The sequence below is a fragment of the Pogona vitticeps genome, chromosome 1, assembly GCF_051106095.1.
Source record: "Pogona vitticeps strain Pit_001003342236 chromosome 1, PviZW2.1, whole genome shotgun sequence".
Classification (NCBI taxonomy): Eukaryota; Metazoa; Chordata; class Lepidosauria; order Squamata; family Agamidae; genus Pogona; species Pogona vitticeps.
Window position 1 is genome coordinate 196,052,386 of NC_135783.1, and position 17,529 is coordinate 196,069,914.

The 17,529-nt window shown below is 43.6% G+C and overlaps 1 protein-coding gene across 5 annotated transcripts in view; it reads left to right on the plus strand.

Annotated features, from left to right (window-relative positions):
• The window catches only part of PDE1A (phosphodiesterase 1A), a 252,850-nt gene that overhangs the window by 103,775 nt on the left and 131,546 nt on the right, over nt 1-17,529 (plus strand). The window contains exon 1 of one of the 5 annotated variants that reach the window (XM_020807776.3): nt 10,223-10,576. The exons of the other annotated variants lie outside the window; for them this stretch is intronic. Coding sequence (XP_020663435.3) covers nt 10,524-10,576 — 53 coding nt within the window. The 5' untranslated portion in view covers nt 10,223-10,523. Of the gene's footprint in view, nt 1-10,222; nt 10,577-17,529 lie in introns of those variants that run through there. 5 annotated transcript variants of the gene reach the window in all.

A 17,529-nucleotide genomic window follows, 5' to 3' on the forward strand; every position in this document is an offset into this window, starting at 1 on the left:
CCGTGTTCTTGAGGTTTTTCTTCCTATCCCACAGTGGGACTATCCCACAAACTGCACCAGAATACAGACAGTTCTGACTCCTGTCCTCTGAAGATGTCGGCCACAGAGAGTGGTGAAACGTTAGGAAGAAAAACCTCAAGAACATGGCCAAACACCCCGAAAAACCTACAACAACCATCAGATCCTGGCCATGAAAGCCTTTGAGAATACATATTCTGGTTTCTCCTCAGATTGTACAAATCTTTCACCTTTTACTGCATAGCAAAAGGAAATTTTACCAGAAAACTCGGCAACAAAACAGACTTTTTCGTGCTTCATACAGGGCCTGACTAGTAGGTAGAGTGAGACAGCTGTGTCAGGGACCAAGTCCTGAGGAATGGGAAACAGCAAGATGCTGGAAGAAGAGGGTGTGCACATGAATGCCACATGGCATTTACCGGTATATGGGGTGGGGGACATGATTGAGGTGTATAAAATTATGCAAGGGGTGGATAAAGTGGATAGAGGGAAGCTCTTTTCCCTCTCATGCAATACCAGAACCAGGGGACATCCACTCAAATTGAGTGTTGGGAGAGTGAGAACAGACAAAAGAAAATATTTCTTGACCTAGCATGGTGTTAGTCTGTGGAACTCCTTGCCCCAGGATGTGGTGGTATCTTCTGGCCTAGATGCCTTTAAAAGTGGATTGGACAGATTTCCGGAGGAAAAGTCCATCGCTGGTTACAAGCTACGATGGAGATGTACAATCTCCAGGCTTAAAAGGAAGGTACCTCGAAATGCCAGATGCAGGGGAGGGGGATCAGGAGACAGGTATCTACTTGTGTCATGTGCTCCCAGAGGCATCTGGTGGGGCCACTGTGAGATACAGGAAACTGGACTAGAGGGGCCCTTGGCCTGATCCAGCTGGGCTCTTCTTACGTTCTTATGTTCTTATGGCTTGATTTGCACTCACTTAACTCATATTCTGCACTCAGATATGGTAGAAACCTTGCTCCATCATTACTAGTGTTGAGGTAAGATCCAACGCCTAGGCCTCTTAGCTTCTGTACAAGAAAAACGAAAAAGACAGCATCTTGTCCTTTGCTTTCAGGAAACTTGCCAGTCCACTGCAATAAGGTTCCAAGCACTGTCACCAGGAAACGAGCGAATGGTGGGGATGTGGACAGGGACTTTTTCTTCACAGCATCCTGACTGTGGAGCACCCTTCTGCCAAAGGAGATAAGATTCCTCTCTCCCCTGTTGTCCTTCAGATGGGCAGCTTAAACACTTACAAGTGTTTTAATTTTACGTAGCTAAGGCATTTTTAACAGCTTCCTTTTGGCCCTCACACTGCTTTTGTGCATATCAATATTTTTTTGTTGCGTGCAGGGCTGTGCAATCACAGGTTCTGAACCAAACTGGTCTGATGCAGACCAATTTTGTGTGTGAAATGGATCAAAGTGGCATGGATGGAGTAAAGCAAAGGGAATTTACAAATACAGTGCCTTGACTTACGAACGTCCCTACTTACGACCATTTCGAGTTACGACCAGCTCCTGCCGCAATATTTTGCTTCTACTTGAGACCGGAGCTTCCACTTACGAACAGAAAAAGGCAGGGGAAAAAGGCAGGAAATTCAAATTTCTAACTGTAGGTGGCGATGAGGCTGCTTCTTTGTAGCTCTTTTGCCCCAGCAATTAGAGAGTGTGCATCAGAGGAGGCTTGAGACTCCCTGCTTCTGCTTCTGAGTGAGTGAGTGAGTGAGTGTGTGTGTGTTTGCAGGGAGGCTTTGGGCTGCCTGGTAAGGTAAGGTACTATTTTCTACTTTAAAAATATATATATTCTGGGCGTTTTTGCAGTGTGGTTTTGAGCTGGGGGGGTTATGTTTCTGTGCTGTGATGGGTCTTGGGGGGTTGTTTGTTTTTTGGTCCCCCCGTTTCCAATGGGTCTTGGGTTTTTTTGTTGCTTTTTGGAGTGTTTTTTCCCATTTCTGATGGGTCTTGGGGGGTTTGTTTGGTTTTCGGTTCCCCCATTTCTGATGGGTCTTGGGGGGTTTGGTTGTTTTTTGGGGGGGTTCCCCCCATTTTCAATGGGTCCTGCATGCTTCCCTTGCTTTTTCCTTTGTTTTCTTTGCATTTCCGACCTGTCCCCTCTGTTCTCTGTGCATTTCCTATCTGCTACGTTTATTTTCTGTGCATTTCCAATGGGTCTTGCATGCTTGATTGCTTTACTTCCCCACCCCCCTTCGGCTGGAAGGGATTAACTGTGTTTCCAATGAGTCTTGCAGTGATTTTTTTGTGATTTTTTTTTCTTTGGCCAGAACGGATTAATTGCATTTCAATGCATTCCTATGGGAAATGGTGCTTAGATTTACCGCCATTCTGAGTTACGTCCCTCTTCTGGAACGGATTATGGCCGTAAGTCGAGGCATCACTGTATGTGTATGTACAAAAGGAATCCAATAGGATGCAAAATGCCTCAGCCTCTCTTTTTCTGTCTTCTTTTCTTCCTTCCTTTAGGAAACAAAACATCTCCCAAATGTAAGATACAAACTTTTGAGGCTAGATGTCTGAAATTTTGCAGGATTTCTTCTCTCTTTAGGTTCTGTCATGTCTCCAAATGGCATGCATATCAGTCCAGAAACATGGGCTACTGCAAATCATGGAGAGTCTTGTAAATGAACTCGGATCCAGGTCCCCGCTCTCATCCAGTGAAACAGAATTCAGTCTAGACCAGTGCTTCCCAACCTTGTGTAACCCAGATGTTCTTGGACTACAACTTCCAGAAAGGTTGGCCGGCCCAGCTAGTGGCAAAGGCTTCTGGGAGTTTTAGTCCAAGAACATCTGGAGACTCAAGGTTAGGAACCATTGCTCTAGTGTTTCCCAACCTGGGGTGGGAGTAGTTTCATCCTAAGGGAGTCACAAAGTGTTTTCTGGGTTGTGTGTCACAAATCACCTTGCGTGTGTTGCCGCCCTTGTTAAATAATTTCTTCTTTGACCTTTCAGAGTGGGATATTAAAGCTAGTGTGTATGTGTATGTATGAGAAACAGGCCCTTTGAAGGGAGAAAGCAGCCTCCACTTTCTGTGAAGGGATGGCTTTACCCTATTAAAATGCCTTTTTTCCACAAATGTGGCTGGACGGTCACAGGTTATTTGGCTATTATAAAAGGGGGTCACGATTTGAAAAAGGTTGGGAAATGCTGCTCTAGACTGAATCAGGATACATTCCAGTGTCCAAAACTGGCCTCCAGAGCAGATCAGGAGCTCATGCACACAGCTTTTGTTGTAAACCACCTTTAGAGAAACATATTTTACAAAAAGTGAAGCAACTGAGTTGCCGGAGAAGGAAGGTGGTAAACCACGTCCTGCAATCACACACTGAAACGTTCATAGCGCTATGCCTAAATCTGAGCACCTTAGCCTAAGTCCTTTCCTTTTGACTCCTAATTGGTTTCCTTCTGACAGGAAGAAACACAACACGCAGGCCTGCCTGCCTGCCTGCCTGCCTGCCTTCCTCTCCCCCAGTTTACCTGTTTCTGAGAAAGAAGCTAGGAGCAAGTTAGATGAGGAAAACAGCTGCTCCCTTTGCCCAGAGCTCAGCTTTCATTGAAGAAATAGGGTGCCAGCAGGACAGGGAAGGCCAGCTTTCAGGGGACAGCGAAAGTGCACAGGCCAAACAGAGACTACTTCAGCCGGAATAGTCAGGCGAAGAAATTAATCTCCTGTCCCCTGACGTCACCAGCCTCCTGTGCATGTTGTGTACACAGAGAAAGAGAAGGGCAGATTAAAATCAGTTTTACAAATATTCGTGTTTGCAATAGGCGAAGAAGGAAATCGGGGCTTAAAGTCCTTTACAACCATTTGCTCACATTACCACACAAACTAGCGTAAAACTGGTTGGGACAGCAAGGGCCTCTCCCTCCCCCCCCTTCTTTTTGCCTTCTCCCAAGTGCCCAAATGAGTCATCATGCTTATGTTCAGTACTTTCTAGTTTTGCAAGCTTGGAGAAGTCATTAGGTTAAGTTTCAGAGCGTCTTTTTCCATTTGTTGACGTCAAGACAAGGGAATAAATTGAAATAGCCCTCACTTACACATCGGTTGCTTCCAACACTGAGAGTTAAATGCAAACTTGGGCAGCAGTCATTGGGCAGATTTTTTTTTGGGTTTCTTTACTTGTTCCGTAATGGACGGCATCGTATGGACAAATATCTATGTAGGAAAAAAATCAGCTCAGTGATTTCGGTTTCTGGCTGTGGAACCCAGTGGCTGGGAGTTCGATTCCCCACTGGGCCTCCCTGACAGGGGCTGGACTCCATGATCCACGGGCTCCCTTCTAGCTCTGCAGTTCCAAGATGATGATGATGATGATGATGCAGTAGGGGACAGGCATTTAGAGTTCAGTGTTGTCACATTTTATATTTACACAGTCTGTGTCTGGGTGTTTGCAATTAGTGACACATTTCTAAGAAACTTCCACACTGAACAGTTGGTTTTCGTTTTGCGCTTTAAGTAGTTAAATTCTGCAGCCCACCTTATCCTGAACTTCCACACACCCTGCATGTCACCAGATACAGGGAGACACTTGTCTCTGTGCAGCAGTACTGGACTTAGTTTACTTAAGTTTACTAAATTTACTTTGTTTGGATTAAATTTAATTTGACAGTGAACTGGAGACTTAAGGTATTTTTTGTGACATTTGTTCTATTTACAAATATATCAGCAGAACATGTGGAGAGACAAACAAAGTAAAACCTTGGCAGAGAATCAGGACTTCAAGTCTGCACTGGGTCCCAAATGAGAGAAAGACAAAAAGCAAAATCAAGACACCCGTGCACAGCTCGGAAATATCATCCTCCCAAAGTACTGACTCCTCCTGTCTGTTAGGATGGTGTAGATGGTGACACTTATAAATGGGATGTTTTCTTTCAGAAGCATCTTACTGATCTGCCGTATGCTGCTCATTTTTTTTTGGAGCTGCATAATTTTGCAGTAGGTGTGTGGCTTCTTTCCTAACAGCTACGATTGCGTATGATGACTATGTGTGAAATGAGACGAGTGCCACCAGTGGGCAGACAAAAACATTTGGGTAGCAGTCACAACAATAAATAGAGTCAGAGGACAGATGAAAGGTATTTCCTTATAGAAATGTCCTAAATATGTAGATTTGAAAGCCTTTTTTGTAAAATCCAAGTCCTAAGCATGGTGGTCTTGATCAGACTTGAGAGGTTTGCCGTTCAGAACTTCAGCCCTTCCAAAACCTTCCAAGGAGATGTGCATTCGGTCTCAGACAGATGGTTGGTGGCAGCAGCTACCCCTTTCTCAGCAAGAAGGGTGTGGAAAGCTTTCTTTCTTTCTTTCTTTCTTTCTTTCTTTCTTTCTTTCTTTCTTTCTTTCTTTCTTTCTTTCTGTCTGTCTGTCTGTCTGTCTGTCTGTCTGTCTGTCTGTCTGTCTATCTGTCTATCTATCTATCTATCTATCTATCTATCTATCTATCTATCTATCTATCTATCTATCTATCTATCTATCTATCTATCTATCTATCTATCTATACCTACCTGCCTGCCTGCCTGCCTGCCTGCCTGCCTGCCTGCCTACCTACCTACCTACCTACCTACCTATCGCCACTGAAGAAAAATTGGCCTAACTCTTTCTCTTGCTGCAGTTCTCTTTTGCATGCCTGCTAGTGTGACAGGTTAGCTCTTCAAATCAAGCCCCTTGCATGCCTGTGGTCTGTCTTTACTGAAGGAATATTGGCCTGTCTTCCAGGCAGGGCAGAACTACACTGTACCTAGCGAAAGTGGCTGCTGAATCACTTCTTTAGCTTATTAGAACCACAAACCACTGCAGCTAGATTTGCTTTTTCTTTATATTTTGAACGCTCCAGTAGAAGGGGTTTTAGACTGATTTCCTGAGAACCGCAGATCATGATTTAAGACTGGAATTAGCTATCTGTGATTCTTGTTGTTAAAGCCACAGAAAGGAACGAGACCTGTGAGCACTTAAGAAGTCCGTGTGAATACAGAGCCAGTTTCTTGCATTTTAACCAATGTTTTGGAGAAACAGAGAAAGCTTTGGTCTTCTTTTGCACATCCTCAGGACAGATCATTCATATTTTGGTTGCAGCCAGATAATTGTAGTCCCCTGAGACACACACTCTCTCTCCCCCCCCCTTCCCCCCCCCACTGGCAAACATAATGGGGCATATTTCCAGGCAGCTGTCCAGCTGTGATGAAGATACATTCTTTTCTAGGAGTGGTTCAAGTATGGGAATTTTCTGGCAGTCCTGGTTGCATAAGGAATCCACCTCCCTTCTCTTTGGGCTTGAACCGAGAGGGTGTTCTTCAGTTCCTGCTAACTGAGAAAGGAAAGAAACAGGAGAGTTTTATTTGTATGTGGAATTTACACACAAGGCCGGCTCTGAGCCTTTCTGCAGAGTGGCCCGGATCAAAGGCCGAGTGTGGGTAGAGTGGCCAGTTGAGCATCAACTGGGATGGGTGGGAATGCAGCAGATTTGCAGGAAATGTAGAACTGCTTCATGCAAAAGTTGTAAATTTTAAAAATACTCAAATTTACTAGAAATAGAACATATTTCACCATGGTGGGAAGAGTGTGACTTGAAAAAAGGCCACAGGAAACAGATCTGCATAATATGTCCATATGCTCCTTTATATGTAGAAAAGAGCACAGTAAGAAATGATGACTAAAATTGAAATAGAGATACAATACCACCAAGATTTTTTGGGAGTTTACTGTGCAATCACATGCGTGGTTTGTGCTTTTTGTGGTACATACAGCCTGCACACAGGTGTGTGCATGATCAGTTGGGTCTGTTCTGCAGTATTACGGTATATACAAGACAACAGATGCTGTTGGAAAGCATTTGGGTGGCCTGTGAGTTTGAGGAATGGGTTAAATTATGGCAAAAGGGAGGACCTGGTGCATCAGCTCGGAGAGGAGGCAAGATAAATCACCAAAAAAAAATTGCAAAAAAGATCCACATCTCGGGGAAGTAGCTTCCACTTGCCACCAAAGCGAGAGAGATCAGGGAGTTTTATGCGGCAACTTCAAGGCTTGATATGGTGGGACAGAATCAGTAGGAGAGCCATTCTGGTTCCAGTGGAGCTTTCCAGCAACTCTGAACCTCAGCACATTCAAGGGACTGGAGCAGAGGAGAAGTGTGATGTCTAAACTCACCACACCAAAATGAGCGCACAGCATGTGCATTCTAAACTTCAGAAGGCTCACCAAAACTAGGAATAATCAGACTTTGGAGTTTGCTTCGAATGAACCCACTGTAGCTTTTACTAAGCGTTGGCCGGATAGCTCAGTGCCTTAGGTATCTGGCTGTGGAGCTTGAAGCTGGAAGTTCGATTCCTCACTGTGCCTCCTGGGAGAAGAGCCAGCCCAGGTGGCCCTGGGCAAAAGCTGCGCATTCCCAGGGCGCCCCCAGAAGAACAGAAGAGGGAACCATCTCTGTATATTCTGTACCTAGAAAATTCTGAAAAGGGTTGCCATAAGTCAAAAGTGATTTGACAGCACATATTATTATTAAATACTTTAGATACACTGGCAGAGTTGTTAACATCTCTCTCCCCCCCCCACTCCCCCGGGACAGGGTTTTTATGTTTAACAGGCAGAATTCAAAGAGGTGAAACTTTCTATTACTGTGTTTCAGTGCAGGTTCAGCCTTTGAAATGCCTGAAATGCTACTGTCAAACGCACACCATCCATGCCAAGGAGAAGTCTGACCATGGCGATTCTAAGTCATCAATAACCACTTGACCTCCTGTCTCTTCCAGCTATTTGCATTTTCCTTTCTCTTTCTCTGATTCTGTCCTTTTCTTTCATGCCATTGTCCCAGATATCCATGTTTGCCATTCTTTATTTCTTTGATCTCAAATTTTAGGGACCACCGCCTGTCACAATCGATGAAAGACAGTGGCACTTGAATCCGTTGACAAATATATTAGTCAGGCATCCTTCAGTCTCAAAAGACTATGGTAACGTGCTCTGTATGGAAGATTTGGAACAGCGTCTAGTGTGGCTGAGGAGGCCAATTCGAGAGTGACAATCCCTTCCACACTGAAGACAAATCCAATCGGTCCCTTGTCCAGCTCCCTGATTTTGCTGCTTTTGTGTCTTTGCCTCGGCCTGCTGGACAAGGGTCTCTTCAAATTGGGAGAGGCCATGATGCAACGCCTGCCTCCAGGCTGAACACTCAGATGTCAGGGTTTCCCATCTGTTGAGGTCCATTCTTAAGGCCTTCAGATACGGCTTGCAGATGTCCTTGTATCGCAGCTGTGGTCTCCCTCTGGGGCAATTTCCCTGCACTAATTCTCCATACAGGAGATCCTTTGGAATCTGACCATCAGCCATTCTCACGACGTGCCCAAGCCAACATAGACATCGCTGTTTCAGTAATGTATATATGCTAAAAATTCCAGCTTGTTCTAGGACTACTCTATTTGCAACTTTGTCCTACCAGCTGATACCAAAAATCCGTTGGAGGCAACTACAAATATATAGTAGTTTGAGAATATGGAAGATTTATTCTGTGGAAAGATTCATGCAACCATTTTCTAGGCAGAAAACACCTTGCCAGGTGATGTTTCCACAGGCACTTCCCTGATAAAATCCTCTTCTAAAACCACTTTCCTGTGTCATAATTAACCCTGGAGGAGGTGAAGGCAAACCTGTCAATACCTTTATCTCGAGAAATTGAATGTGGGTGATTGTGGTTGTACTGCCATAATCTCAAAACCTTTGGTGTCTCAAATCAGGTTTCAGGGCAACTGTTATCTCTGTGAGGGAAAGTTCTGATAATTGCTGCACTCAGGAATTTTTAACTGGAGTCAAGAACAAACCATGAGGCCTGGATATGGGAATATGAAGTTGCAGATCCCAAAGCAATGGGTGCCTTGCTAAGCATTTACGTTTTCAGCTGTATACTATATCTTGTGGATATAATGTGCTTTGCTGTGTGTGTATTTTTTTAAAAAAAGACATTTCTCATAAATATCAAGTTTCTTTAGGAAGACCATAATGCTATTATCTCTTTGCAGTCCCACTGCAATCATATGCTCAGTAGCTTCTGCTACGGATGAATTCACACTCTCTTACCTTGGGTTGAATCCAACCTTAGTTTTATGTAGAGTACAGCCACAGAAATAAATGAAGCAAGTTAGCCCCAATAAACCTAAGTCTGATTTATCTTAATTACTTAATTGAACTGGACACACACCAGTGATCAGTAGCCCTCTGCCGAATGCTAAGCAGGAAAGGCTATTCACATTTCCTACAATTTCCCAGAGTACCCAGATTCTGGGGTATTCTGGGAAATTAAAATGTTGGCTCTCAGGATCAGGGACCGAGGTGAAGGATCCAGTACAGGCATTAGCAAAGGTGATACCTGCCAGGGCAATGGCGCACCAGTACACTGGATTCTCTACCCCAACAGTGTGATGTTACAGTGCTTGGAATCTTACCTACTCAGCCAAATGCTTCATTCCCCACAATGGACCCAATATCTCTATAGATTCATGTTACCAATAGACTTCTGGTTTATGACTGTGGGTCTTTGCAAATCACTCTCCTCGATCTTGCATGCTGCACTTTGAAGTGCAGCCAGATGGAAACGCAAGGTTTGGTCATGCAATTGAAGAAGAAACCGGTCAATTTTTATTTTCCTAACTGGAGTATAATTGCTCGATTCAATGTAGTTTAAAGTCCTGCCAGCTGCAAACATTGTATTGTGTTCTAGCCAACTGCAGGCTATTAAGCTGTGCGAGTGCCAGAAAATTATGAGCAGTGGTTTGATATGCATAGTTATAGCCACACATCAGCCAAAATGAATAATAGCCAGACTGTAAAATAATTACAACAATGTCTTGAAGAGAAGCCAAGCAGAGAGACCAGAACCATCCGTCTCCGTTAATTTGCACACAGTCCTTTACAACAGCACAAAAACTTTCTGAAGGCACTTGCGAGGGGGTGGTGGTGGTGTTTGCTGCCAAAACAGCTGGACAACTTTTATTTTGAAGAAATGGGAGAGGGGTAAAGAAGAAGAAGAAGAAAGGACTGCAGCCTCTGAACAAACTGATCTTGTTTTACAGAGCCAGGCAGCCTTTGCTTTGAAAGACTTTGGCCAGCGTGTGTAACTAAGACGTGTTCCCATGACTGGAATAATCTAACCTCTCTCTCTCTCTTTTTTTTTTACCTGAGTTAAGAGCTGGCAACGTCTTTCGTTTTCCTCAGGCAGCCGAAAAGGATTCCAGCACATTTCTGTGCTCCAGTCGAGTTGACTCCGGTCCTCCTGAAGCAGCCTGCACGGTTCCCCCGTTGCTCAGAGGTTATGTGGTCTCTATGGCCTCATATTGCTGGACTGCCGGAGAGAGGGAGGGAGGAGGTTTTCCCTGGTACCAAAGAAAACATCACTGGTGTGTGCAGTTCAGCACAGTAGTGGAGGACAAGTTCCCCGATTGCTCACAGGTTTTCTCTGGACCCGTTCTCAGAAAGAGACCATCTCCCCTTCGTCCCTTCTTTAAATGGATGATTGTGTTACAATTAAGAGAAAGCATCTCCAGAGGCCAATCTTTAGGTAAGTGGTGCTATCCTCACTCTAGGCTGAAGAACTTCTGAAACTTCTCTGTCTCTTTGGGTTCACTCAAGCTAGGTTTTCAACAGCAGCTGGAGTTCAAAAAAGTTTAACTTTGCTCTGTTTGGCAGCAGGGTTCTGCGACGATTCAGTCACCACCGTGCAAGCTGGAATAAACTTTGGTGAAAGCTGAGGGGGAAAAGGCAATGCCCCCCTCCCCTGGGTCGTTAACTTTTTCGACTGTTTCTTGTAGGATTTTCAGGCTAGCAGAAGATGCCTTGAAACATGCTTCTTTTCTTCAAGCCTTACAGTTGCGCTGGCACATTCTTGAATGTCAGGGACCTCTAAATGAAGTACATTGTTCCTGTTTGGTTTAGCGGATTATGTTTGTGTGACAGGATGTAATGCCTATTAATTTGCAACTCCAGTGCTGTGCTACTAGGAAGTAGCTCCCCAGGGGTTCCACTTGTGAGTTAGGGTGCTTAGAATTTATTGTAGTATAAATAAGAAGTTTGGGTTGGCAACTAAGTGCAACTATACTTCTTTCTTTCTTTCTTTCTTTCTTTCTTTCTTTCTGGAACATCAGTGGCACTTGCTCCATAAGAAGTGGCCAACTCAAATATATACACTTATTTTCGTTGTAGAGAAGTTTTCATTACATTGAACTGCACTAGCTGTACATAAGGCATTAAGGCTATGATTCTGTACATGGCTAGGCTGCTTTAAACTCTCATTAGATTAAACTTGCAAACCTATACCTAGAACTGTGTGACCAAGCCATAGGGAACTCAATGGGACTTATGTCATCACAGATACATATAGAGTTCTGCTGTTTCCCAGCCTAGGCATGTGCAGGATCACTCTCTTATGTATGCTGTTAGTGCTTCAATCAGAAATTAGGACCAGCTGAAAGACATTTGTATACAATCCCAATGCTAGTAGTTATTCCGAGTATATTTTGATCTGTATAACTATCATAAAAACTTATGAATGGCAATTATACTTTTGAAGAAACGATTTAATTTTATTTATTCAGTGGCAAATGTTTTTATTTTTCTGATCAATTTACAAAATTTACAGCTCACTTTGGCACTCAAGGTGGCTAACAGAGTAGAATTAAAATGTTAAAAACAGATTAAATCCCAGTTAAAAGCACACCTCTTTTAAAAAGACACTGGAAATAACAGTGCCCAACCAGTTATAACCACTTCATCAGCAAGTCACTTAAAAATGCCAGAGGCCGCCTGGATACAAAAATTGTATGCCAGCCATGGAATGGAGATTCACCAAACCTTCCTTGGCAGGGAGTACCAACGTCTGGAAGAAGCCATAGAGAAAGTTCTTGCATGCCATCAAACTTATGCTTGATAGTGGTGGTGGAGACTGAGGGAAGCCATTCCCTGAATTTCTTTGCAGCTTGGTGAGGTCATATAGGTGTGTGGTCTTTCTGATAGCCTGGTTTCATGCTGTATAGAATTTCACATATAGATCATGGCCAGAACTTTGAATTACACCAGGAAACAGACAGATTTGGAAGGAAAGCATCCCATCATTTACTCAGTCGTTGTTGTTGTGCAAAGTCAGTCACCCTGGCATTAGCTCGCTGCCTTGACCAGCAATGGGTTTTGTAGAATAAAGGCATAGACAAAGGTATGCAGCTAATTCTACTGGCCTCTTTAAAATACCTCTGGGAGAAAACATGTTGATAACAAGGAGAGCAGGTTTACCCAAGTGTTGATGTGATAAATGAATATACAATTGCAGGGGCCTTGGAAGGACAAACTGGGCTGCAGTTTGATAACTTGTGAGTATCCGCCTGGAAGTTAAATTGTGCGGATAAAATAATTTCTTCATCTAAGTTAGACTGATATGGAATATCTCAGTTGAGCTTGACTCACCATTCAAGAACAAACATCCCATGTTGGCATTGAGCTGCAAGTGACATTTACCAGCTACTCTCATGGCAGTCCACAAATTTCATGCGGGCGTGCAAATCTGCCAGTCTCAAAGACTTTGCCCATTCACTTGCGAAGGCGAGGGGGGGGATAAGGCATGGGGTTCTTTCACATGGAGAATCCTGCTCTTTCCAGTGAAGTGAATGACAAAGCCCCTGGGACTGGATTGATGTTTTGTTATCCTACCCTTTTGACAAAGAATGCAGACTGTCCGTCAGAATTATCTCAGGAATTGGTGAAAATTACTTTTTAAAAATTAATTTTAAAAAAATAGGGTAATTTAGTCATGTTATTGGTTAACAGTGCTTGATGTGTAACCTGTTGTCATTAATCCCACAGCTCTGAAAAAGTAACTTGAGGACCGAAATCCTCTTGCACAGTTATGCGAATAGTATGACTTTTGGTTGTTGTGGGTCTTTCGGGCTCTTTGGCCGTGTTCTGAAGGTTCTTCTTCCTAACGTTTCGCCAGTCTCTGTGGCTGGCATCTTCAGACTTTTACTTGAATCACCACAAGTTAAGAAATCTCCACAGACATTATTGGTTGCATATATTGAGTTGTGGAATTCAGCATGTGACAGATAATGCCTATGGAGATTTGTTAACTTAGAGCAGTTCACGTAAAAGTTTTACCAATTGCATGACTGTGCAACAGGATTTCAGCCGCAATGTTCCTTGTTGTGCTCCTTGTTACTTTTCCATGATGCTCTGTCACTTTCTTTAAAAAACGTACGTAAGATTGCTAATAGAATGACATAAATGTCTGACAATAATATTAAAAAGCAGCTTTTGAAGGGGGTGGGAAAGGAGGAAATACAACTTAATTCACTGAAAATTAATTTTTACTTTTGAAACTAACTTTGCAACATTCTTTCTGGTGTCCCAAATTACAAGTTACAGTTAACTTGCAATTGTTTGCTTCCAAGCTCCGGTTCTTTGTCCTATCCATTTTATTATCACAAGCATCTTGTGAAATAACTTTCTCTGATACAGAGTGTTACCAAATTGGGCAGGTTTGCACAACACCCCTGAAGAGTCTCACTCTTATTAAAACATTTATGTGCAGACCACAGGCGGTTTTAACTAGAAAACCTGTCAGGCCAAGGGTAAGTACAGGTTAAAAACACTGGCGAGGAAGAAATAGCCTCAGGTCTCGAGGTAAGCTGAGCCCCCAAGAGGAAATGACAGGACTATAGCTCTAAGCAACTCCCATCAGAATTAGACAGAAGACATGAATGCCCCAGCCTCTCCGAATAGCCCTTCTGTGGTTGACAGTCGATAGATTAGACCAACATCTTCATGCTACAAGGATTGTGGAGGTCTGGGAAAACAGGCATGCTAGGATGGTCTGCCTGTCTTCCTCTTCCTGTTTAGTCCAATTGCCTACGTCTCCTCTCTCTATATAAGCCGTGGGAAGATAATAATCAAGGCAGATCAGGACACTTGACTGAACAAGGAGCCAGATCACTTTAGTCAGCACGGCCAAAAAACGGATAAAAAGACACTCAGTAGCCAAATTTGCTGTTCTAGGGGAAGGTACTTTCTGCATCTGTCTCTGCCTGAATCCTCCTGCTTATGCCTGCCAAATCTCTTTATGCCGACTTCATTTTTTAGGTGAAATCACTGAATTTGTATGGACCCCAACCCCAGAATCCAGGATTCAGCCAGAGAATCCTGCTAGCCTGCTGCTGCTCATCTCCCGAATGCCTGGTTTCTGGCATTCTCTTTTCTGGTCCCAGGTTCCAGCTGCAGTTCTAGCACAGCCGAGCACCAAGATAGTCTGATGAGTCCACAGAGAGGTGACTTTTGTCATCCCCTAATCTATCCTCTGGGAATATCTCTCTCCCCCCCCCAAAAAAAACACACTGGTGGCTCCCCATCTATCCCATTCTCTTTCTTAGGGAAAGATCCTTTTCCCCCTCTCTTCTTATCCTTGGAGCACCTCTGCAAATAGTCTGCTCAGCTTGAATCTCAGAATCCTCTCTGACATGTGGGTTTGCTTCTTCTGATCCTATATTTCCGCATATTAGTTATATACTTCATTGTGAATCTGTGTTATATTTTAATTATTTTGTTTTCAATTCAATTCCCTTTTGGAATAGCTCTGTGTGAGTGTGGTCTAATCTGTGTCATAGTTCAAAGAACCCTTACGGGTGTGTCTCTGAGCAAGTGTGAATTCACACATGTGCTCTGAGGGCAAACCTGGTGATAAGAGCAATTCTCCCACAATAACCCAGAAGGGTTCCTGGCTGAGAGATAAAAGTCCAAACACCACACCACCCTAGCTTTCACCAAAAACAGGGACAAACAAAACAATATTTTGAACACATAGCTACCGTTTCCTTTCTCTTTCTCAATCTAGAGAAACAAACACAATTTGTTCTCAAACTGGCCCCCACAGGTGCAACTTTTACTGCCACAGTGTCCCTATTTTTGGCAATGAATATTGAAGATGTGGGTCCTTCTAACCTGGATCAAGAACTTCAGGGAGTGGAGGGCAAAGGGTTAAACCCTCCTTGCTTTCTCTTCAAGACCTGATCTGAACCAGCTTCCTCATCCTTACACTAGAGTAGTGGTTCCCAGGCTTGGGTCCCCAGATACAGTGGTGCCTCGCAAAATGATTAATCCACAAGATGATTAGTTTTTGCGGTTGCTGTTGCGCTTCGCAAGACAATGGTTTCCTATGGATGATTTTTGCAAGACAATTTTCCCCCATTGGAATGCATTAAAAATTTTCAATGCATTCCAATGGGGAACCGCATTTCTCAAGACGATGTTTCCTATGGACGATTTTCGCAAGACAACTATTTTTCCCCATTGGAACACATTAAATGGATTTCAATGCATTCCAATGGGGAACCGCGTTTTGCAAGATGCTGTTTTCGCAAGACAGCGGTTTTTGCGGAACGAATTAACATCGTCTTGCGCAGCACCACTGTATTCTTGAACTCCCAGAAATCCTGGCCAACACAGGTAGTGGTGAAGGTTTTGGGGAGTTGCAGTCCAAGAACACCTGGGGACCCAAGCTTGGGAACCACTGCTTTAGATTAAAAAAAGGGAGATAACTGCAGCCGTGAGCTATGCCTTAAGAGAAATGTTAAGTATGACCCAGCATTTGCATCGGAGAGCACCTAGAGCCCAGGCTGTGATGCTTCTTTGCTTCAAGTATCTTGGGTTTTATTGCTACATTCACAGATTACTGAGTTTTTTTGGGCTCCATTTTAGAAGTCAAAGAAAAATAAGCCTGTCTTGTTTTATGCTGCAATAAAAGTTTTACAGCTCAATTGTAAGAATACAGTATTTCCTTGAAAGTAAATGGAAATGTAAGAGTTCAATGGACCTTATTTCCACATTAAGGCTGGAGTCAGATGCATGCTTTTTTGGAATAACCTCAGTGAGTTAAACTAAGCATGCTTTTGAGAAAGCACGCAGGGGGTTGCAATGTCAATGTGCTTGTGAATATACTTTTAAATAGCATTGTGCTTCAAAATAATAATCTGTAGCATAGCAGGCCTCTTACTTCTCTGTAATATGGTGCTTACAGGGATGTGATGCTTATATAATTAGCAAGAAAGCATGACAATATGTTGGAGTCTCTGGCTGCCATTGTACACCATCACACTACTTAAATCACATTGACATTAAGATGTCTAAGCAGCCTTCTTGTGCTTAGAACCACAGCCTCTATTTTGTTGTTCTTTTGTCATTAAGTCCTGTCCGACTCTTCGTGACCCCATGGACCAGAGCACACCAGGCCCTCCTATCTTCCACTGCCTCCCGGAGTTTGGTCAAATTCATGTTGGTAGCTTTGATGACACTGTCCCACCATCTTGTCCTCTGTCGTCCCCTTCTCTTGCCCTCGTACTTTCCCAACATCAGGTTTTTTGCAGGGAGTCTTCTCTTCTCATGAGATGGCCAAAGTATTGGAGCTTTCAGGATTTATCCTTCCAGTGAGCACTCAGGGTTGATTTCCTTCAGAATGGATAGGTTTGATCTCCTTGCAGTCCAGGGGACTCTCAAGAGTCTCCTCCAGCACCACAATTCAAAAGCATCAATTCTTCGGCGGTCAGCCCTCTTTATGGTCCAGCTCTCACTTCCATACATCACTACAGGAAAAACCATAACCATTTCCTGTTTGACCGCATCCATCTTACCAAGGTTCAGAGATATACATTCCAGGTTCCTTTGCAGTATTTTTCTTTGCAGCATTGGACTTTCCTTTCACTTTCAGGCACATCCTGAGCTGAGCGTCCTTTCGGCTTTGGCCCAACCACTTCATTAGCTCTGGCACTACTTGTCCTTGTCCCCTGCTCTTCCTCAGTAGCATGTTGGATGCCTTCCAACCTGAGGGGTCCATCTTCTAGCATCATATCTTTTAGCCTTTTGTTTCTGATCATGGAGTTTTCTCGGCAAAGATACTGGAGTGGCTTGCCAGTTCCTGCTCCAGGTGGATTGCGTTTAGACAGAACTCTCCACTATGATCTGTCTGTCTTGGATGTCCCTGCACGGCATAGCCCATCGCTTCTCTGAATTACTCAAGCCCTTTCGCCACAACAAGGCAGCAATTCATGAAGGGGATAGCCTTTATAGGACCCAGTTATTTATTTATTTAAATACCGATCCTGACCATACGAAGAGCTTCAGGTGGTTCTAGAATAAGAATAAAAATACTGTACAACAGTAAACCCTGTACATCAGAGGTGGGCAGCTTGCAGTCTGTTGGATCACATGAGGCACATTGCCTGCATTTTGCCACCACCCAGAGCCCCAAGACACCCCTCAGAAGTGGTTGTTGTTTATTTAAAAAGGAGAATTGTGCTACTAGAACCCTTCATGAAGCTTCATTCATTGAAATAACGTGCCTTTTTAGGAGGGAACTGGAGATGGACTTCGCCCATTGCTTTTGGGAGTGGGATGACTTGGGACATGTTTAGCAGGGAATGGTGCTGAGACTCACTTAATATGTCTATCCCTGATATATGTCTTTGGCTGCGTGCAAGTCTG